Source organism: Delphinus delphis, chromosome 2 (genome assembly GCF_949987515.2).
Source record: "Delphinus delphis chromosome 2, mDelDel1.2, whole genome shotgun sequence".
NCBI lineage: Eukaryota > Metazoa > Chordata > Mammalia > Artiodactyla > Delphinidae > Delphinus > Delphinus delphis.
The window spans coordinates 3,023,344-3,046,328 of NC_082684.1; the positions used below are offsets into that span (position 1 = coordinate 3,023,344).

General features: G+C 50.3%; 1 protein-coding gene across 2 annotated transcripts in view; it reads left to right on the forward strand.

Moving 5' to 3' along the window:
• Positions 1 to 22,985, forward strand: part of CDC42BPB (CDC42 binding protein kinase beta) — a 114,489-nt gene that overhangs the window by 70,730 nt on the left and 20,774 nt on the right. For both annotated transcript variants that reach the window (XR_009518284.1, XM_060003881.1), the window contains exons 6-21: positions 391 to 484; positions 2,318 to 2,518; positions 4,219 to 4,467; positions 5,863 to 5,942; positions 7,844 to 8,010; positions 8,091 to 8,210; positions 9,091 to 9,224; positions 10,407 to 10,649; positions 12,527 to 12,637; positions 13,907 to 14,151; positions 14,256 to 14,361; positions 14,735 to 14,859; positions 15,315 to 15,420; positions 17,932 to 18,080; positions 18,396 to 18,490; positions 20,342 to 20,421. Coding sequence is in view for 1 of the 2 variants with exons in the window: in XM_060003881.1 (XP_059859864.1) it covers positions 391 to 484; positions 2,318 to 2,518; positions 4,219 to 4,467; positions 5,863 to 5,942; positions 7,844 to 8,010; positions 8,091 to 8,210; positions 9,091 to 9,224; positions 10,407 to 10,649; positions 12,527 to 12,637; positions 13,907 to 14,151; positions 14,256 to 14,361; positions 14,735 to 14,859; positions 15,315 to 15,420; positions 17,932 to 18,080; positions 18,396 to 18,490; positions 20,342 to 20,421 (2,305 nt within the window). In the remaining variant the exon portion in view is untranslated. The remainder of the gene's footprint in view (positions 1 to 390; positions 485 to 2,317; positions 2,519 to 4,218; positions 4,468 to 5,862; positions 5,943 to 7,843; positions 8,011 to 8,090; positions 8,211 to 9,090; positions 9,225 to 10,406; positions 10,650 to 12,526; positions 12,638 to 13,906; positions 14,152 to 14,255; positions 14,362 to 14,734; positions 14,860 to 15,314; positions 15,421 to 17,931; positions 18,081 to 18,395; positions 18,491 to 20,341; positions 20,422 to 22,985) is intronic.

The following is a 22,985-nucleotide window of genomic DNA, read 5'->3' on the forward strand; positions in this document are numbered from 1 at the left end:
TGTTCATTTCCTGACACCCCAGCTGGTGTGAGGCTTCGTGAAGGCAGGGCAGCGCCGTCTTGGTACTGTCGTAGGCCCGGGCTCAAGAGCAGCGCCTGGCACGAGGCAGGTGCTCTGGAAGCATTGGTTCGCAGGCTGGGTGGGTGGGTGGGAACAGTAACGGTGTCTCGGCGTGGTAATGGGGGATTAACTTCTGTGCAGGAGTGAGCGCTGGTGGTGACTGCTGCTGCCACGCCCGACTGCATCATCACGGGGATGTTTTCTTGGATTGTTACAGCTGTCATGACTGATGCTAGCGTTTCCCCCGCTGATCCGCTACCAGTTAAGGGCTTTGACCTACCTGATGTGTTGCATGGAAATGGTTAATTTATGTATTTATTTTACTAACAGAGACATTAAACCTGACAATGTCCTTTTGGATGTGAATGGTCATATCCGCCTGGCTGACTTTGGATCGTGTTTGAAGATGAATGATGATGGAACTGTAGGTATTTTTGTTGGAGATTTTCCATTTGGTTTTGGGGTTTGCTTGCAGTTAGAAGGGGCTTATTTACATTTTCAATTTGAGATACAATTAAGAAACCAAGTTTATTAATGTAAATTAAGACGAATGCACTTAGGAGACACTTGAAATTTTCTACTTAGTTTAAAACATCTTTGTTTTTTATGTTTACAAAAGTAATACGTATGCCTTCTAAAAGGGGGGTTGTCAGGTTTCCTCAGATCCCTAGGCAGCTAAAAGTGTGCCAGCACGGCAGTGAAAGAGAGGCAGCCCTTGAGTCCTTGCTTAAAATGCCTGCCAGGTGGACAGACCTTAACTGGGTGATGGTGCATTCTCGTTTCCGTCTGGGGCGGGACTTCCTGTCAGCCAGGGGTGTTGCAGATGTAGAAATGGGGGCCTTGATACCCCTGTTCCAAGGGCCAACGGACACTCCCTGCACAGCAGGAGGACCTCCCCGGAGGGGCCGTCCCCAGGAGGCTGGGCTTGGGCCTCAGCTGGACCAGCACGCTGGCTGAGTGGCCTCAGGTGGGGCTGCTGCACCTCACTCAGCTGCTTCCAGCCAGCGGCTTCCAGTGCGTTAGGGAGTCGTGTGCGTTCTCCCTTGCGGCCCTTGTCACAGTTTCAGTGTGAGGTGTTTGGGAGACTTTTCTTTAGAATCTACACATATCATAAAGTCTAATGCAACTACTTCTCCAGAGGAGAGCAGACCCCCGCCCCCCTTCTTACTGTGAGTTTTCAAGCAGCAGTAAAAGAACCTGTAAAACTGGCATCACTTGACAGTGTTTTCAAATGAGCGAAGCGATTTCCTCACTTTCTCTCCACAAAGCCAGTCTCTTATTTCTGGAAGTCTTGACCACGCGTTGATTGATATATTGGTGCTGTCCCCGAAGCCAGTCTTGTAACGACGGGAGCAGTGGCCTTGGTCTGAGCCGGAGCGTTGGTCACCTCTCTTACCTGCATGGCACTCCCGTCCCGGTGGCACTCACCCTGCGATAGCTCCCGACGGCTGTTGCCCTGCTGCCCGGTCAGAGCTCCTGAGGACTCCCCGCTGAGTCATTCAGATGGCTCTGGGGCTGGCACCCAGGGAGAGCCTGGTCTTTGTGCAGACGGGCCTTCTGGATTGTTGTCTCCATGTCCTGCCTGACCCTCAGGCCTGTGCACTCCACGTGCTCTGAGGCCGATCTGTGACCTCTCAGCCTGCGCAGCATCCTTGCCTTCTCCGGGATGGTTGCCACCTCACCAGTTGTAGCCCTCCATAGAGGTGTCGCTACGTTCAGGTCCATTCCCAGTGCCCCATGTAGGGAGTGTCCAGGCACCCAGCTGATCCCTGGACCTACTTCCAGACGTTCCTGTTTGGGGGCCAGAGGGTAGGGTGTGGTGAGCAGCCTGGACTTCCCCTGGGAGCATGTTAGAAATGCAGCGCCTTAGAATCTCTGTCTCACAGGTATATGGTGTCCCTGCATGAAGGTCTGAGAAGGGCTGGGCTGATGCACATGGTCCTTGGACCACACTTTGAGCCGCAGTGGAGAATGTGTGTCTTCAGTGCCATGTGGAGGCTTGGTGGGCCTTTGGGCGTTGAAAGACCCAGCCTGCAAGAGTCCCGTGCATTCCGGACACTGCCTCTGTTTAGTGCTGTAGCAACACTTATTTGCATTGAATTTTGAATTCTTAGGTTTTTAAATCATGATCAGGTGCCAGTTTTATTCCATGATGATTTCATCATCTGCTGTCCCTGTTTTAGAGAAAATAATTAGGAATTTGAAAGTAGAGATGCCCTAGGGTTTCCCTTCAACACCAACCGCCCTCTCCCCTAAGGTGCAGTCCTCTGTGGCCGTGGGCACCCCTGACTACATCTCCCCAGAGATCCTGCAGGCGATGGAGGACGGCATGGGCAAGTACGGCCCCGAGTGCGACTGGTGGTCTCTAGGTGTCTGCATGTACGAGATGCTTTATGGAGAAACGCCGTTTTATGCAGAATCCCTTGTGGAGACCTATGGAAAGATCATGAACCATGAAGTAAGCGGTCACATTTCCACACCCTGTTTGTTCTAGTTCCGAGGCGCAGGCCCCAAGGCAAGGGAGGCAGCCTGAGGGGGAGTCACTGGGGAAGAGGGACGGGGTGGAGTAGGCTGGGCAGCCAGACGGGAGTCTGCACAGGCTGCTGACACAGAAGGCTGGGTGGGAGGGGAGGTTCCAAGGACGCTTCTGTTTCCTGGCGGAGGGTGACGGGTTCATCAGGCCAGGATCGCTGCAGGAGAAGCGGGCTTCGGTAGGAAAACGCAGGTACCCGCGGTGCCGTGTGGGGTGGGAATTGCCAGAGAGGGTGGCCCACTGACCACCTGTGCGTCTGGATCCACCAGATGCCAGCTCAGACTCTGAAACCTGTTTGCCCAGAAGTCAGTTGTCATGAACAGATCACACATCTCAACATAGTAGCGTTCTTAGTCCTTTCTTGATCCTATTTCTTTTCCTCTTATTTTTCCCCTTTCCTTTTCCCAGCTGTTCATTTCTCACTTCAACGTTGCTTTCTTCTGTTTCCTTCGTTTTTCTGTTTATTATTTCTTCTTCCATCTAATGTTTTTGTCATCTGTATTTTTTCTTCATACTCCTTATCAAATGTCTTTCTAATGCCAGTTTCATCCTTTCTGCCTGTTTGCTTACAGCATTCTTTTTTTCCCCACCTGCTCTGTCATTCACACACCCCAGCAAGGTTCCCACTTGTCTGCCATCTGTCCTGCAGCCGTGTCTCCCTTTATTTGCTCAAATAGGGAGCAGATTAACACTAAAGTGGTAAAGGGTCTTCTGTTTAAATCAAAGCAAGTTATACTGTTTTTTAAAAAAAACACTTTTCCCAAAGTAGAAATAATTTTTTATTTATAAATTAATATATACTTACTATAAAAACTTCAGTAAATAGATGGTGAAAAGCACCCCGTATACTTCTCAGCGAGACCTGCTGTTTCCAAGCGCCTGCCGCCTGTGGGGCCTGGCCTAGTGGTCTCTTCGTTCTTTTATTCAGTCTCCACTGTAGCCCGGGACAGCAGGGGCGGCTCAGTGCTCAGGCCCACTGTGCCATGGTGGTATGTGGCCTTGTGGACTTAAGCTGGCGTGGGGGGTTGGCATTTAGATAAATGGCATCACATCGCGTATGGCCGGGGTTTTGGTCCTCTTTCTGTCAGCACGTGGAGGTGGACCTTACTCTCTGTGTATGTGTGCACCGTATCTTGTTTTAACAAGTCCCTTTTTGATGAGCATTTAGGTACTTTTCAGTTTTCTTGGTCAGAATAGAATGGCATCATGAACATGTTATGTTTTCTCTTTGGGACCGTTTCTCTAGACTAAATTTTTGGAAGTGGAACTGCCACAGCTGTTGGCAAAATGCGTTCTGAAAGGCTGTGCCAGTTTCTCTCCCACCCACAGCCTGTTGTCAGCATTCTTTGCCACCTTGATAGGTGAAAATTTATCACTGTTTTAATTTATGTGCAATGTGGTAACAAGTCTGCCATGAGGAAAACCAGCAAGACTTACGATTTTTATGTTTGCTTTTCTGGAATTAGGCTTCATTAGCTTTGGTTGCACTTAGTTACCATGAAATAAAAAGTGACTGTTGCTTTGGAGCTGTTGTTTCTACTCTGTTCCCTGTGATGTCTGTGCACCTTAGATTTTTCTGAGTGTTTTCATCATGTGTCCCCTGATTTGCCCCCTTCCCCCTCCAGGAGCGGTTTCAGTTCCCATCCCACGTCACAGACGTGTCCGAGGAGGCGAAGGACCTCATCCAGAGGCTGATCTGCAGTAGGGAGCGCCGGCTGGGACAGAATGGGGTGGAGGACTTCAAGAAGCACGCGTTTTTCCAAGGACTGAACTGGGAAAATATACGAAACCTGGAAGCCCCTTACATCCCGGATGTGAGCAGTCCTTCCGACACGTCCAACTTTGACGTGGATGACGACGTGCTGAGGAACGCTGTAAGTGCGGCGGCCGTCCCCGTGTCGCACCCCAGGGGGTCTGCAGCGCACAGGGTCGCTCGCCTTGGAGGTGGCGAATCTTAGAACTGTGCTGGGCTCCAGAAGTTTTGGCAGTTGTCTCAAGAAAATGTACCTTTTATCCCAGCCTATGGCTTGGTCCTTAATATCCCGTTTTTAAAATGATGGGTTACTCAATTTGGGTAAAATGGAGTTATTAAATAGCTGTTTTGTTTTAGAATTCATCAGAATTACTTTTATCTTCATGGCTTTGTACCTTTGCGAAACAGCGTCAGGTACGTTATCACATTAGAACGTCACTTCCGTTGTCACCACTGCCAGGAGCCCGCCTGCGGCCCCACAGGTAGTACGTGGGCCTCAGGGTTTCCGGTCCTTCTCACTGACCCTGTGCGTGAGGACGTCCAGACTTCCTGCCATCACGTGTGTTCACCGTGTGCGTGAATGTTTCCTTATGCCTCAGGAAGTCAGGAGTGACAGTGGTGATGGGCCGATTTTGAGTTGCTGATGTTTCAGGTCGTGGGTTTTTCAAGTTGGGATGTGGCCCTGGGACCCTCTGGTGTCTGACCTTTTCTGTCAGGGCCTCTGATGCACTTGTCAGTATACCTTTGGCCCCCAGAGAGTTTTGCTCATGTGCTGTAAAACTATTCTGGCGTCATCAAACTCAGCCTTATTAGTCTATACGTGTGTCTTTGTTTGGGGATAGAGAAACTGAGGTTTCAACCAAGTAAAAGAAAAATCTTGATTATTCCCTACAGACTTTTTCTTAGTAAAATAAGAGCTGACGTTTAGATGATGTGAGAAAAGTATTATCATTGTTGAAAGGATTTTTCCTGGACTTCAGAGAAACTGTTTCCACACTGCAATTCTCCAGATAAATAACTTTGCTTTTATTTTTAATAGAGAAGGACCCGCATATTGAAAAATAGAGTTGTAGTAAACCTGTCTAAAATAGTCCACCTTTGGGTTCCAAACCCTGCCTCTTACCTTGGCCTCTGTTTCAGGCCAAGAACCCAGAGCCCAAGCCCCTGCCCCGGGTCCCCCACTCCTCCCTGCCCAGGCTCACGGTGAGTGGGGATCCTGCCGCTTTAGAAGGTTCACAGTCAGCAGCCTGATCCAAGTTGGACCCGTGCCATTATGATCATCAGAAGCAGTGGGTTTATCCCCTTAACTGCGTCACGCTTTGGCCCCTGCCAGGAGCGGGAAGTGGACCTGCCGGTACCCGGCCCCATGCAGGTGGCACCATGGAGGCAACATTCCAGAAGCGCCCTCCGTTCTCCCCGCTGCACTCCTGAGTTCATCCTGGGGTAATACTTTTTCTCCCTTGTTTGCCATTTGTTTGAACATAATTTCGTTTATGTTGTGTGTGTTCTTGCGCAGGAAATATTACCTCCTGGTTCTCATACGGGCTTTTCTGGATTACATTTGCCATTCATCGGTTTTACATTCACCACGGAAAGGTATGTCAGCATTTATCGCTCAGCTGCAGAGCAGGAGCCTTCCCCCCCGGGGGGGTGAGCAGTCCGAGTGCTGAGAGGGCTGTGCTTACGGGAGCGCCAGATGGCTTTGTCCTTTAAAAGTGCACACCTGGTGCTGCACGTGATGCCACGTATAGCGGGGTCGGCAGACTTTCTCCATAAAGGGCCTGGTAGCACATACTTTAGGCTTTGAGATCTCTGTTGTATACTTTTCTTTTTTAACAACCCATTAAAAACGTAAAAACTATTTTGAACTTATGGGAGGTACAAAAGCAGGCTCGAGAGGGTTTGGCCCTCGGGCCGTGGCTTGCTGGCGCCTGATCTCTGTAGGCCATCGGCACTGGCAGGGTTTGTGCCGCCGGGACATCAGTGGCCGCAGTTAGTGGCACGGTGTCCATTCACGCCCGGCTGAGCGCCATCTTCATCAGGGTGCGTGCCCACTCGCTTTTGCAGGGCTCTTAGCCACGGCCCCGTCGCTCCCATGGGTGGGGCTGCAGCACAGTCCCCGCCAGAGCTGAGAGCACGAGCCCCACATGTGGCTCCAGCCCCGGGAGCCCCGGCTGGTGTTTGTCTGCATCGGCCTCTGTCTCGAATGGGCCTCTGGCAGACTTGCGTTGCCGGAGACGCTCTAACTTGCTTTTAAAAGGAAACTGGGCCAAGAAGAGAGGGGTTAGGAAGAAAGGCGGGTAAAATAAAACAAATGGAGCTGCCACGGTGCCTGAAGTGGTACAGATTCCTTGCAGAAGAGGGTTACTTGTGCTCAAGCTTGTAGAAACTCTCTTTAGGTGTGGATGCCGGAGTTAAACAGCACGCAAGCCAAAGTTACGGTACATGCCTTCCAGCCAAGAAGGAGGCGTTCCAGGGCGTGCTGGGCGTGTTGATTTATTAGCCCCTCCGCAGAGGCGCTAGACCTTCCACTGCATTCGGTTCACTGGGTGCTTATCACACCTGTGGATCCCAGCCCCGTCCCCGCGACCGAGGCTCAGGTGTGTTGGGTTGGGTCCAGGGACCTCCTCCTGGAACGGACCCCGGACCCCGGCAGTGCCAGCCGGCACAGCACCCTCGGACCACCTTTGAGAAACAACAGCCAGCCCCTCCTGTGAGTGTGTGTGTGCTTGCGCGTGCACGGTGGGTGCCTCGCTGCATGCGTCGTAGGACTCAGAGACGTCCCTGACGTCACTGTCACGTTAAATGCAAGAGGAACTAAGTAACCTGTCCCCGAGTTAAGCTCTGATGGAGAGAACCATCCTCGGCCTTAGTCTGTGTGTTGTGAGTCGGCTGGTCGTTGGTGAGGAGCTTATCTGTGCTGGTGAGAGTGCTGGAATTGAAGGAACTTTACAGGGTGTTCAGTCTTCGGGGGAAGATGAGCCCCGGAGGGTTGAAGGAACCGTCTCCAGTCAGCGTGGAGCCAGCGTGCCCTCGCCGACTCACTTCGCTGCAGGCTCCAGGGTGAGCGTCCTGGGAAGCCTCTGCCTGAGCCCAGCCAGGCCCCACCAGCCCAGCTCCTCGTGCAGAAGGCCTTCTCTTTTCAGTGTCTGGTTGAGTGGACGCGATGATTTAGAAGTTATGCTCTGTACTAACACAGCATTGTAAATCAACAGTACTTCAACAAGAAAGAAAGAAATTAACGTCCCCTCCCCTGCAGAGGCAATGTCTCTGACCAGCTCTGAGGGCGTCCCTCTTCGCTGCCCGTTGTCACCCAGTCATTTGCAGGAAGGAAGACTCTTGTCTAATTTTGGCTCCATAAACAATAAAGTCTTTTCACAAGTGTTTTTGTTTGCCAATTTAAAAAGGCTTATCTTTTACCCCAGGAAGTTTTTAAATGCTAATGGAATCACTGTAAATTCTCAGTAGATCAGAAAACCCTGTTGCTTTATTTGCAGCTGTTTTTCTGACCGGGGCTCTCTGAAGAGCATAATGCAGTCCAGTACGTTAACCAAAGACGAGGGTGTGCAGCGGGATTTGGAGAACAGCCTGCAGGTTGAAGCCTATGAGAGGAGGATCCGGAGGCTGGAACAGGAGAGGCTGGAGCTGAGCAGGAAGCTGCAGGGTGAGTGGCAGCGGGGCCTCTGCAGTGGGGTCTGCTTGCCGCTGCCGTGGGCCTGCACTCATGTGTGTCTCTTTCCCCAGAGTCCACCCAGACCGTCCAGTCCCTCCACGGCTCGGCCCGGGCCCTGGGCAGTTCAGCCCGGGATAAAGAGATCAAAAAGCTGAACGAAGAAATCGAACGTTTGAAGAACAAAATAGCAGGTAAGTGTTCTAAAGTCAAACTGCTTAGTCTCTGTTCTTGGGCATTCGTCTCTGCCAAGAAAATTTTCAGAGTCCTTTTCATTGGATGGAAAAGCAGGGGAAAAAGGTTAAACTTTAGCAAAGAGTTCTGGTGTTTTGCCAGCTTATTTAAAATCATTTCTCCAACTTGCTTAACTCTAATACTATAATGTTATAGTTACAGCTAGAATCAGTTCTTAATATTTTATGCATAAACTCTCAGAATATTTTGCATTTCTCTCTCTTAATTCTCCTCTTTGTCACTCTAAGACAGAATTGCCATAACTTTCCTTTCTGAAGCTTCCCTCAGTGGCTGTACTCACTTTCCAGTGTTTTAGATGCTGGTTCTATTGTCACGAGAGTGTGTGTTTTGTGGTTCCTAGGTTATCAGAGCTTCCTGAAGACTCAAGTCACCTTTAAGTCTTAACCGTTTACCTGACACATGGTTGCTGCTGCACTTGACTCTCATCTCAAATCAAACCCGAGTCAATTGCCTTCTGTCTGTTTCCTATCTGGGACCCACTATCCCGATCCAGAAAAGGGCTTCCATTGAGTCCATTACTTAATAAAACCCTCCTGCACCACTCGGCTGCACTGTGCTGGCGCACACAGGGAGCAAGGGCGAGACAGAGAGGCGCATGCCGCCCTGGGGCTCACGGTCCCGGGGAAGGGTGCGTAGACAGAGGGGCAGAGCCAAGTCTGCTGGGTCTGCTCAGGTGTGCAGGCGGCCACGTGCGTGCCTGAGAGAGAATGTCAAAAAAGCCTCGAGGGCATTTGGGATTATTAAATAATTCCCTGTCAGTAGGTCAGATCACAAAGTTTTGCATGTAAGGGAATACGCTTTCTTTTCTCTTTTGCTCAGATTCAAATAGGCTCGAGCGACAGCTTGAGGACACGGTGACTCTTCGCCAGGAGCACGAGGATTCCACGCATCGACTGAAAGGCCTGGAGAAGCAGTACCGCCTGGTGCGGCAGGAAAAGGAGGATTTCCACAAGGTAGTCAAGAGGCCTCGTTTGCGTGAGAGAGGCTTACGTGATCTTGCAGAGTGTGAGGTTGAGTCCGTGCGCGTGTTCGAGGATGTCCAGGCCCCTCGCCTGCGTGCAGATCCTGGCCCCTGCTGCCGAGGCTCACACGGAGCCCAACTGGCGCCCGGTTACCGTAGGGCCAGTCGTGGTCGCGGGGGCTCTTCAGCGCCGTGGCTCCACGGGCGCACTTCCCGGTCGTCGTCTTTAACCTCGGACACGGGCCTGCTGAGCGGGCAGCATCCCCGTGTGAGGGCTGAGGGCTTTCCCTGCGCTGACCCAGCTGGCATAGGGCGCGTGTCCTCACCCGAGCCAGAGTCCCTGTCCTTCCTGCCCGGCCTGCAGCTCTGGCAAGGCTTTGCGAAAGAGGCCATAGCTCCTTTATGACGTTGATTTTCAGTGAGACACTTCCAGCTGTGTCCAGACAGCAGTATGTTCACACCGGTGAGGACCATGTTTCCTAAGGTACACTCGGTTGTTGACCCTGTGGTTGGGGTCTGTTTTCTGAATCGAGCAGGATTTCCGTTCCCCGTGGTATCGTACCACCTGCAGGGCTTCGTCTCAGAGGCGCAGGTGGGCTGGAGAAACTTGCAGTGGGCGGGTCCACAGGGGCCTCTCTTCCCTGTGGCGGGAGCTGCCCTCCAGCCTGCTCAGATCCTGCTGCTTCCAGCCGCAGGCCAGCAGGTGCCACGGTGACCGAGCAGCCCAGTTGTCAAGGGATCGGCTGCAGGGAGCAGATTGTTTTTATACGGTTCTTTACTTTGATTGAAATCTTAAGCACTTCTGTATATAATGTGCTCTTGTCTGATCTGCTGGGTTTAAGTAAGCACATTGGCGACCAGATTCGCGCTTGGTGATTGCGTGGATGACACAGGGGAGAGGTCGAAATTCCTGGGCCAAACTTGCCTCTGTGAGCAAGCTGCTCACATCATAGGAGGGTCTCACTGGTCTCAGGTGGGCTTCTTCAGGCTGCGCTGGGACAAACAAAGGGCTTTTTCCAGGAAGGTCAGTTCTCGGGGCTGTGGCTACAGCCTGTAACCAGATCTGCTGTCACTTTAACCCCTTAATACCGTGGAAGACAGCGCTTCCCGCCTTCCAGTCCAGTCCTCGTTAGGCAAACGTAAACCATCTGTAATTTAACTCTTTTGTGTTCAGCAATTGATTGAGGCTTCCGAGCGGTTGAAGTCCCAGGCCCGGGAACTGAAAGACGCCCACCAGCAGCGGAAGCTGGCCCTGCAGGAGTTCTCAGAGCTCAACGAGCGCATGGCCGAGCTCCGGTCCCAGAAGCAGAAGGTGTCCCGGCAGCTGCGGGACCGGGAGGAGGAGGTGGAGGCAGCCGTGCAGAAGATGGACGCGCTGAGGCAGGAGGCCCGCAGGGCCGACAAGAGCAGGAAGGAGGTAGCTTCTCGGGGCTTCAGGGGACGCTGGTGGGGCTCCTGGGTGATCCCAGTAAAACAGCTTTGGGAGCTTAGGCTGCGTCACGTAAATCACTTGAAGATACAATGGATCTTAAATTTCACGTGAAGCCAAGTAGCCGCTTTGCTAAGCATCTGTTTTGTAGCTCTCAGCCCTTGTTCCCTATTTGTGAAGTTATTAAAAGAAGTTCCTGTAGTACTAAAATTGTAAAGCAGAATAGAGGGTATTCACGAACAAGACATACCGTAGAAACACGTCATGATGTGACGCAGCATGGCTTCAGGAGACACGAAGGCTTCTAGGTGCGCAATGTCGCTGCCCCAGAGCAGCGGTCCTGAGACTGGCTTCGGAATCCTTGACACTCAGAAATCGCTGAGGGCCCCGAAGGGCTTTTGTTTATGTGGTTATAGGTCTTAGTGTTTACCACGTTAGAAATTAAAACTGAAAAAATGTTCAGTATAACAACAGACTCATTACATGTTAACATAAATAACATTTTTATGAAAAGTGACCAGTTTTTTAAAATATAGTGAGAAGTGTGGCATTTTTAACATGCTTATGCCTTTCTTTAATGTCTGACTTAATAGAAAACACCCGGGTTCTTATATCTGTTTCTCCATTGTCTGGAGCAATACGCTTTTTTGTATAATGTACATGAAGAAAGCCCAGCTCCTAAGGTAGGGACTTAGAAGGGGAAGGGCCTTGCAGACCCTAAAAGGGCCTCAGGACCCCACTTTGAACTGCTGCCCGAGATGATTTCAAACGTTCTGTTACCAACAGGCAACACGTTGCCCACAACCCTTCCTTTAACATTCTGTTGGGTTTACTCGGTAAACTGAGTGGGAGGCGCAGAGCATGTGCTCCTGTTCCTTCATGTCCAGGGCTCTTTGTCCTTCGGCCTCAGAATGCCTGTTTGTTTTCTTCTTAGACAGTTGATTTTGCAACCCCAGTACATTTGTAGTTCTAGCCAACTGTAACTCTTTGTAGTGAACCCCTAATTAAGCATGACCATTCCAGTTCTGGGTGAAATGATACTGTGTCTGGGGTTTGCTTTAAAATGATTGGGGAGTAGCCATGCAGCTGAAGCAGGCCCAGGGTGCTACCTCTTGATGTCGGGTCATGGCACATGGGCTTCATTATACCACTCTATCTACTTTTGTGTATGTTTCAAGTCTTCCATTAAAAAAAAATGAATCTGGGACTTCCCTGGTGGCGCAGTGGTTAAGAATCCGCCTGCCAATGCAGGGGACACAGGTTCAAGCCCTGGCCTGGGAAGATCCCACATGCCGCGGAGCAAATAAGCCCGTGCGCCACAACTACTGAGCCTGCGCTCTGGAGTCCGCGAGCCGCAACTGCTGAGCCCGCAAGCCACAACTACTGAAGCCCGCACGCCTAGAGCCCGTGTTCCACAACAACAGAAGCCACCGCAATGAGAAGCCCACGCACTGCAACAAAGAGTAGCCCCTGCTCACCACAACTAAAGAAAGCCCGCGGGCAGCAACGAAGACCCAACACAGCCAAAAATAAATAAGTAAAATTAAAAAACAAACAAACAAACAAAAAACCCCGAACCTGTATCCTACAGGTATTGGAGTATTTGTTTTCACAAACTGGTATCTTTTCTTGAAATATAGTTTCAAAGTATCAATTTAAATTAGAATTTAAACTTGTTTTATTACTAACCAGCCATTCCAGTTAAGTCCTGAAGTGTATTTCTCAGCCTTTACTTTATGATCAAAATCTGATGAAGAGCGAAGAGTTACAAGGTTTCGTTCGCTTAGAGTTCCTTCTGGGTAAAGGTCTAGCTGCCGCAGTGCAGCTGGTTTGTGTTGATAAAAAGTGCTGTTCTCCTTCCTTAGCTGGAAGCTCAGCTTGAGGACGCCGTGGCCGAGGCCTCCAAGGAGCGCAAGCTGCGTGAGCACAGCGAGAACTTCTCCAAGCAAATAGAAAGTGAGCTTGAAGCCCTCAAGGTAGTGCTCGGTTAGGTCTTTATTCTTACTGAGAGAGCAGACTCTTATCCTTAGCGGCTGCCGGGCGGGAGTCACCTTAAACGATGCGCTTGTCAGGGCTCCAACAAGACCTGGCGTGGGGCGGGGGCGGCGGGGGGCCGGGAACGCGATGTAAAGCTTATGGGAGCTTCTCACCTTTAAAAACCGGGTTCCTTCGTTTCTTTCCTTGTGTAAATGTTTCCGGCAGTCTAGAGCCAGCCCTAGCAAACTGACGCCTCATGCTTTCTCTGTGTCTGGGTTTCTAAATTCGGTGGAGTCAGTTTCTGTAAAAGCTTACAGCCCATGTCCTGCTGCTGGCAGTGGAAGAGCCGGGCTGATGGCCTGGGGCCCTCGTCCAGGGCCAGAGGGCAGTGGGGTGGCTGGGGAGGGGCGGGGGAGCGGGGGAGGGCTGTAGTGGCTCCTCATGGGCTTGGCGAGACTTCAGATCCGGGACTCCACTTTCTGAGCCTGGGTTTCCTCTGTGAAATGCAGACGATGGGTCTTCTCTCGCCCTCACACCTGGCCCGTCCCCCCAGTACACATCCCCGAGGTGTCAGCTTCTCCCCGTCGTATTTGCTTCCACGGGCAACACCTTTTGCCCGGACTCGGCGGCCTGTGACTGCGTCTCCCCGTCCCTTTCTGTGCCCTCTGCAGTCTGCTCTCCACACAGCAGCTCGTTACACCAAAGTCAAAGCTCGTCACGTCGTTAATGCCCTCTGATGGCTTCCCGCAGCGCTCGAATAACCCTGACCTCCTCCCTCGTGCCCCCCGATTCCTCCTGTTCTTCAGACACTTGCAGCTTGTCCCCCCACTCCCCTCACTCAGTGCCTCTGCCCTGGCTGAGCCCCCGCCTCCCCCGTGATGAAGACCTTCCTAGCCTGATGGCTAACTTCCCACGTCACCACCCCGTGTGACCCTGTTAGCAGGAGGGTGCCTGGCACACAGTCAGCCCTCCAGAGAATATTGTTGCGTGAATGAACGGACAGCGTGAGGAGACCTTGAGAACCATTCGTATCAGAGTGTGAGACGGAGCCTCTGGGTCTCAGGCAGATCTGGGCTTACCCCTCCCAGGGCAGACACACACACACACCCCCGCCCCCACCAAAGCCTGCCCTGCAGCTGTTAGAAGGACCGGTGTCTGTTGGCAGGGCAGAGGAAGAAGCGCTTGCAAGTGTCTGCCGTGGTCGGGGTGATGCCTGAGCCTCGAGGAGGGCACAGAGATTTGTAATTTATTCCAACCTTTATCTTCAGATGAAGCAAGGAGGCCGTGGGCCAGGTGCCGCCTTAGAACATCAGCAGGAGATTTCCAAGATAAAATCTGAGCTTGAGAAGAAAGTCCTGTTTTATGAAGAGGAATTGGTGAGACGCGAGGCCTCCCACGTGCTGGAGGTGAAGAATGTGAAGAAAGAGGTGCACGACTCTGAAAGCCAGCAGCTGGCCCTGCAGAAGGAGGTCCTGGTGCTGAAGGACAAGTTAGAGAAGTCCAAACGTGAGCGGTGAGTCCGCACAGCCCCGCGGCGCAGAGGCCTCGGGCTGCGCCGGGCCCGGGGAGGAGCGTTGGCAAAGTCAGGAACCCCTAAAATCTCTCCTGCCTTCTCAGACACAGTGAGATGGAGGAGGCCGTGGGCACAGTCAAAGACAAGTACGAACGAGAAAGGGCGATGCTGCTTGAGGAAAACAAGAAATTAACTGCAGAAAACGAAAAGGTGATTTAAAGGATCTGAACCGTCACTTTGTGGATGCTGTAATTTTTTCGTTCTTGAGTCTTAGAAGTTTGGTGTTTTAAGTATTTTAATTTTTAAGTGAAGTAATAATATGTTTGATCTTTTAAGTGGGATGTTTTCATTTGGTTACAAGCTGCTAATTACCTGAAACCAGTAGCTCTAATCACTTTGATGTTAAGATTTGTATTGAAACGTGACTTAAGTTTGATATGATCAGAAAGTCCACATTGGAAACTTCGTTTGGGAAACTCTCATAACGATTAAAGAAAACTTTCAAAATTCAAAAGGACTTGTAGTTTTCATAATGCTGAGGATGCCCAGTAATGAGTTGTGTGTTACAATTGTTTAATTTCAGCTTTGTTCCTTTGTGGATAAACTCACAGCTCAGAACAGACAGCTGGAGGATGACCTGCAGGATCTGGCAGCCAAGAAGGAGTCGGTTGCCCACTGGGAAGCCCAGATCGCGGAAATCATTCAGTGGTACGTGCACGGCGAGCCCCGCGGTGCGGCCCAGCTGGCGCCGCCATCGTGGTTTCCTCAGCTGCCACCTCCTCCTTCACACCTCACACTGTGTCTCTGAGGTCTAACCCTACAGATCTCGCCTGTTTCCCCCAAATCGGTACCGTCTGGGGGCAGCAGTTCTGTCCCGTGATCATGATATTGGACTGAAGGTGGAGAAACAGCACCACCAAGTCCCCGAGGGTGTGGGTCGCGCTGGTCCCCGCCCCGCATGTCCTGGCTGAAACGGAGGCAGAGCTTCTGGGAAGCACGGCTGCACGAAGGCCCAGGAGCCCCAGAGAGCGAGCTGGGACTGGCCTCCCCTAACAGGGTGTGGGCTCGTCACGGGTGTTGGAGGGTGACATGGCATTGGGCCGCCGTGTCCTGAGGAGGGGTGGTGGGCACCTCTGGCTCACGGGATGGCTGTTCCCCTCCAGGGTCAGCGACGAGAAGGATGCCCGGGGCTATCTTCAGGCCTTGGCTTCGAAGATGACCGAAGAACTCGAGGCGCTGAGGAGCTCCAGCCTGGGGTCAAGGACACTGGTAGGTCTGGGTCTGAAATGCGCACTTCTGTTGCTGGGGGATCATAGGTGGCTCCAAATGTGAACGTGCAGGTAATTCAGTGACGTGGGAGGCTTCTGTGTGGCTGGCATCTTGTCGGGCATCAGGAGATCACAGATTACTTTGATACCATTCATTCATTTAGCAAATCACTGTTGAGTAGCAGGCTCTGTGGTGCAGTCTTAACTTAGCAGGATGGGATTCTGCCGTCGAGGAGGTTTGCTTTATTAGTGTGTAGGTCTGTCCGTCTGTCCAGCAGCCTGTGTGACTCTGAGCGCTGGGCTGGTGGTGCTGGTCCCCGTGCAGCAGCTCGCGCCCCCTTCTCTCCTCCACCATTTACCCTTGTTAAAATACACATGTGTGAGTTACTTTGTGAATAATTCACAAAGTCAGAATAAAGGTGAAGAGGAACAAAACTTTAGGATTCTGGCTAGAATTAAACTTAGTGAACGCACAGTTTTATTCCATGTTTTCCTGGTTTGAAGGTATGTTTACCAAGGTTGGGGGGCCAGTACTTTTGGGTGGACTGAACTGCTGGCCCCCGTCCCACAGGGCCTGGAGCACGTGCGGCTTGTAGACGCTGAACCTCAGGAGTCCGTCTCTGATAGGTTCCAGCTTATCCTTGACCTCTCACTCTTCTTGCGCTTCTGTCACCAAAACACAATACATTTTTTATTTTGTTTTTATTTATTTATTTATTTTTGGCTGTGTTGGGTCTTCGTTGCTGCGTGCGGCCTTTCTCTAGTTGAGGTGAGCAGGGGCTACTCTTGGTTGTGGTGCGCGGGCTTCTCTTGTTGTGGAGCATGGGCTCTAGGCGTGCGGGCTTCAGTAGTTGTGGCTCTAGAGCGCAGGCTCAGTAGTTGTGACGCACGGGCTTAGTTGCTCCACGGCATGTGGGATCTTCCCGGACCAGGGCTCGAACCCGTGTCCCCTGCATCGGCAGGTGGATTCTTAACCACCGTGCCACCAGGAATGTCCAGAACACAATACTTTTGAAAACATGGACAGCTCATAATTTTATTGAAAGAAAAACTACCGCTGTGTTCTTTGCTCCATGATTGGAGAACATTTTCATTTTTACGTTTACAAACACCAATTAGAATGAGCAGTAAATTTTTTTGTTTCTGTTTTTCTCTTTTCTTCCAGTCATGTTTACAAGTACACTGGCATTTATAAACTGCATTAAATAAAGTTTGTGCACAAACCTCATAAAAGATGAAAGAATATGTCCTTTTAGCAAAATGGGATTGTTGAGTTTTTTTTTAATTTATTTATTAATTTTTGTCTGCGTTGGGTCTTCGTTGCTATGCGCGGGCTTTCTCTAGTTGGGGCGAGCGGAGGCTACTCTTCGTTGTGGTGTGGTGGCTTCTCTTGTGGCAGAGCATGGGCTCTAAGAGGCACACAGGATTCAGTAGTTTTGGCATGTGGGCTCCAGTAGTTGTGGCTCGCAGGCTCTAGAGCACAGGCTCAGTAGTTGTGGCACACGGGCTTAGTTGCTCCACGGCATGTGGGATCTTCCCGGACCAGGGATTGAACCCGTGTCCCCTGCGTTGGCAGGCGGATTCTTAACCGCTGCACCACCAGGGAAGCCCCCGTTGAGATTCTTGTTGCAAAATACAGTGTGGATAGTTCTTCGTGTTGAAGGACTAACTGGATGAGAATGTCCTTAGAAGTGTATTGTCCTTAGAAATGTGTTGTCTGTTCACTTATCCATTCTTGAGAAAGTTCCCCTAGGATGTGGTCCCCTGAGCCTTCTCTCAGCTTATCGGTCCCGCTGTCACCGCTAGATGGAGCCCTGCCCGCTCCTCCGTACACTCTTCTGCTTGTGAGCCATCTCTCTCACTCCGTTTTCTCCTCTTTCTTGTTACGGAGGAAAAATGAAGAATTCTTAACCGTATTCAGTGAAAGCCTTAAGAAAAAGTCTGCAAGATAATCTCTTCAGATTTCTCTTATGCTCTTGAAAGTCGGTGAGATACATTAGGCAGCTCAATAAGAAAATGGAAGAATGCTGTCCTCAAGCTGGTTTATTTCACTATGGCTTCAACCTTCTAGGTCATTACATCATTCTTCCTTTCTGTTATTATTTTAGTGTTTTATCATAGGTAGGAATAATTGATGAGTAATGACATAGTTACTAAGATGATGAAATAGCACAACGTTTCAAGACGTAGGAAAAATAAGGTAACTGTGATCCTAGAATGTAACTTAAATTTGTAGAAGAGTGTAGCGGAGCCCTGTAGAAATCACACTGCAGGGTCAGTTTTATTCTTAGAGAAAAAAAACCCGTCAATTTTATTCTCTAGAAGACCTCTAAGAAAAAAGTCACAAAACTAAAATTGGATCCCATGGACTTTAACATCTGAGAGTTGATACTTAAATATAATAAAAGCTTAAGATTAAAAGAAGATGAATTACTTATTTGTTAGCATTAATTTTGTTAAACAAGTAAATAGCTTAAGAATGTATTTTTAATATTTGAACTGATCTCTACAGGATCCCCTTTGGAAAGTTCGCCGTAGTCAGAAGCTGGACATGTCTGCACGCCTGGAACTGCAGTCAGCTCTAGAGGCGGAGATCCGGGCCAAACAGCTCGTCCAGGAGGAGCTGAGGAAGGTCAAGGACATGAATCTCTCCTTTGAAAGGTGCCTGCGGGGCCTTGGGCCACCCGGGGGCGGGCACTTAGTCGGTGCTCAGTCGGACCTATAGGTGCGCGGGTATGTGGGAGCGCTTCACCGCCCGGGGGCTGTGCTTATTAGTGTTTCAAGGGAAAATGAGAGCATGAGGGTCTGCAGTTTTGAAGTGTATGAGCAGGGGTACTTGTCGTGCCTGCCCTGCCGCTTTCCCAGGCACCTGGGTTAAACACCCTCCCCCCACCCCCCAACATCTTGACACTCTCTGAGCCAGCACAGAGATGACATGGGCTCTGGGCACTTAGAGCTGTTTATTTTTTATTTTAGCAAACTAAAGGATTCCGAAGCCAAGAATAGAGAATTATTAGAAGAAATGGAAATTTTGAAGAAGAAGATGGAAGAAAAGTTTAGAGCAGATACTGGTAAATTAGAATCAACGCGTCTGAATTTTTTTTTTTTAATTTATTTTTGGCTGCATTGGGTCTTCGTTGCTGCGCACAGGCTTTTCTCTAGTTGCTGAGAGTGGGGGCTACTCTTCATTGCAGTGCGTGGGCTTCTCATCCCGGTGGCTTCTCATTGTTGCAGAGCACAATGGGCTTCAGTAGTTGTGGCTTGCAGCACGTGGGCTTCAGTAGTTGTGGCTCACGGGCTCTAGAGCGCAGGCTCAGTAGTTGTGGCGCACGGGCTTAGTTGCTCCACGGCATGTGGGATCTTCCCGGACCAGGGCTCGAACCTGTGTTCCCTGCATTGGCAGGTGGATTCTTAACCATTGCGCCGCCCAGGGAAGCCCCTGAATGATTTAAATACAAACCTTTTTTAATGAAATGGTTTTATTTTACATTTCATTTCTTTTAGGTTTAATAGTTTTTAGTTACATAAAGAAAGCACTTAGCATAATTCCAAAGTCCAAATTCTGAAGTAGAGTTTGTTCAAAGATGCCTTCTCCAAAGGTAGCCACAGTTTTTGGTTTATTCTTCCTTTGTTTCACCTTGAAGATATAAAGCAAATACCTGTAGCTGTATAATTAGACAGTTGTGTCCCCCATGACTTCACAAAGGCCTGCCCTGCTCTGTTCTGTGCTCAGGCGAGGCCACAGCCCTCAGCTGGTCCCGGACCCTTCGCCCAGCACAGCACAGCACCCTGCTGGGTGTTGGGCTATTCTGGTCTCTTGCTATCACAGAGTGCTGCGGTGAGTAGCCGTGTGCATATTAGCGTATTCTGTTTCTGTCCGTGCATTTTGGGGCTAGGTTTCCAGAAGTGGGATTGCCAGTCAGAGGTTAAGCACGCATACACTTAGCCTCAGCAGTGCTGGATTCTGCTCCGACGCTTGTGCATTTGTGTCTCCACCACAGTGCAGGCGAGCGTTCCTGCCCCAGGGCCTCGCCTACAAAGTGTGATCTTACTCTGAATGGGTGAGAAGTAGCACCGCGTTTGCATTTTTTCTTATTATGAGCCAGACTGCACACCTTTCCATGTGTTTGAGGGCTGTTTGTATTTCTTATTCTGGTGACTTATGTATCTGTGTTTTCTGCCCATTTTTTATAATTCAGGTTGTGGCTTTTTCTTAGAAGCTTTCTATATATTGAGGACTAGAACCTTCTGTTTGACAGAAGTTGCAAATATTTTTCCTAGTTTGTCCTTGTTTATCATGGTTTTTTGCTGTTGTTATTTTTGTTTTGCCAAGCGTAAGGTATTTTTATTGTTTTTTAACTTGTGTGTGTCAAATTTATCAGTTTTTTCCCTTTTTTGAGTTACAGGGCAATACCCCCATGTCCCCAGTTGCTCAAGTAATTCGCCCATGTCTTCCTTTGACGCTTGCATAGTCTCACTTTTAACATTTAGATTACTGACTTATCTGGAATTTACTATGATGTACAGTTTGAGGGCCGGACCCCGTTTTATCTTTTTCCTGTGGCTAGTTAGTTGTCCAGTACCAGTTATTAAAAACTTCCCCTCGCTACTGATTTCAGATGTGGGTCTTACCATAGCTGAGATTTCATTACCGTGGGTGCGGGGGCTCTTCCTGGATTTTCTCCCCTGCTCATTGTCCATGGGCGATGCCCCCCGATTCTAGTTAGAGACGCTTCAGTGAATCTGTTTTAGCATCTGGTAGGTCTCCTCCCCCCCCCCCCCCCATTTTTAGAGATTTCCGGATAGTTTTCCTCGGTTACTCTCTCAGATTTATCATTAACTGACAGAATTGATATCTCGGTGACACTGGGTCTTTGCATCTTAAGTTTTTTACCTTGACTGGCCTCGTTTTGTTCTCACAGGACTCAAGCTTCCAGATTTTCAGGATTCCATTTTTGAGTACTTCAACACTGCACCTCTCGCGCACGATCTGACGTTTAGAGTAAGTAATTGTTTTTTTACAGTGACAGATGAATTGATGAAGAGTTAGAAATCAGTTACTGTGATTTGACTACCTGCAGGGCCGCAAACCCACAGTACATTGGCCCCGGGCGGTTTAGCTCAGCTATGCCGATCCTGCAATTGACCAGGGGCTAAACGTGTACAGTTGGAAGCAGTTAGGGTGTTTGAGGTGTTCACAGAGAGGCCCCTCAAGTTAGGTGGAGGGTAAGAGAGTTCTTGGCATCTTCCGGGAGGAAGTCCACACCGGCCTCTGCCTGTGTGCTGAATATTTCAGGCAGTTTTTAAACCACAAGTTCTCACGGTGAAGAATGAGCCGGTCATGTTCCCGTTTCAGTACGGTGCAGCCTCGCCGGGGCGGAGGTGGGTGGCTTGCAAGAATAGTCCGGCCCGGGCCCCTGTTGCGGTCCTGGTGCTGGAGTTCATCGCCTCTGCTCAGGGAGACCCGCCCCGGACAGGAGGAACCCAGAGCAGCCCCTCCAGCTTCGGGAGTGGCTGCTGGTCTGAGTGGATCCCGCTTCCCTCCTCTTCAGCTGCGCATTCTTCACATCACTCTGTGGAGGCAGGACGGTCTCTGCAAAACTGCAGGGATAGGCCCTTCCCAGCAGCCCCGTAAAGCAAGCCGCAACGGGAAGCTAGTGAAAGGAAATCTCATTAATGGGACTTCTGATGTGTTTGCCATTGCTTTTGTTTTCTAACTTTTTATTAGAAAATTTTAAACCTGCAGGAAAGTTGAAAGAATAGTACAGTGAACATATGTATCTCTCACCTGGCATGTTGCTGCACTTGCTCTCTCCCTCTCTCTCTCTCTCTCTCTCTCTCTCCACATGCACATGGACCTTTTTCCCCTGAGCTATTTGAGTGTGGGTTGCAGGCATCATGACCCCTAATACACTCAGTACTGCAGCGTTTCTTTCCTGAGTTGAAGACGTTCCCCTGCGTATCCACAGTGCCGTCACCACGCGGGGATGGTTTGCACTGATGCCGCAGCGCACAGCTGCCTTCCCTCCAGCTCAGGAGCCAGAGCTCGTGTCTCTTTCGTCTCCTCTAATCTGGAGCTGTGCCCCTGTCCCCCCCACCCCCCACTTTGTGTTTTATAACATTGATGTTCTTGTAGTGTGCAAACCAGTTCTCTTGTAGAAGGCCTCCACTCTTCCTCTCGATTAGATGTGGGTTGAACATCTTGATGTGAACTCTGCTTGGGAGATGGTGTGTTCTCCCCGTGAGTGGAGGCCAGTTTGCTCAGCACCGGGGACGCTAAGCTTCTTACCCTTAGGTGGAGGTGGTGTCTGTCAGACGAGACCCCACCCCGGGAAGGGCCCTGGGAGCAATCAGCGGTCCCCGTGGGTTAGTGGACGACCGTGATCCTTGCCTAGATCAGTCGTTAGGAAATCCAGGCGGATCTGTGTTGCCCCCACCATTCTGGGCACACACCTGTTTACATTCACCTGTCAAGAGGGTTTTTTTAATCAAATTTGTGATGCTGCCTTTTCCCTGAAGTCCTCAGTTTTTAAGAGGCAAATACATGCAACCGTTTACAACCGCGGTACGTGCAGAACCTGCCGCTGCTCAGCCTGGTGCCTCCTCCTGGCCCTGCACAGCCAGACACCGTCGTCGGGGCAGATACAGACTCCCGAGAAGCAAAGACTGGGGTTGTTAATGGGGGGAGGTGCGGACAGCAGTGGCTTTTCTGTAAAACTAGTGGACAGCATAGCGATCCGTGAGGCGGCAGGTGGTTTCTGGCTCAGACCTTGCATCTCCGTGGGCGGCCAGCGGAGCGGTTTCAGCGTGGCGGCAGAGGTTCTGACCTCTGAACCTCATCCTGTGCAGCCAGCACCCCTGCCATTTTCATGCTTTAGTCCCTCACTACCCTGTGATTTAAGTAGGAAGGACACTTACTGATGGAAAGAAAACAATCCTTGGTCAGAGTCTTGAGTGTGCTAGGAGGGTTTCCAGACGTGAGAAATGTCTGAAGCTTCTCCTCTGCTTTCCCCGTATTAAGCTTGCTGTTTATGCTAGGAATGTTTGCCACAGTGAGTGAATCAGTACATTTTCACGCAAGTTTTTATTGGGCGGGAATGATGGTTTTGTGCCTCCTGTCTGTCGCACCTGAGGGCTCTGTCTCCTCCTCTCTGCCAGCCTCTTGGGAAGAAGGAGGCCGCTGCCCACGCCGGCTCCCTGCGCCCTCACTCACGTCAGCAGAGCGGCATTGGATGTGCACCTCTCCTCCTCCTTCATTTGCATCCTTTTGTTAATTAACCAACGAAATGAAACTAGTGGGGCTGCTACACGGCTAAAATTAAATTACTTAATGTTCTTTTGCCCTTCATTTATCTAAAGATGGAACTGTAACTCATGTAACACGCCTTACATATGGGAGAAACTTGCTTACATTTGTAGCTAATTGATCTGGCCTTTCCCTTGTGAGTCGCTTACGAGTTCCGGTGTTGGAGCACACAGCTGTGTGTGTGTTGTTGTGTATGTGCTGCCTTCCCATCTGAATTTGGCTCCCCAGACAGCAGCCTGATTAATTCCAGCCACAGGAAA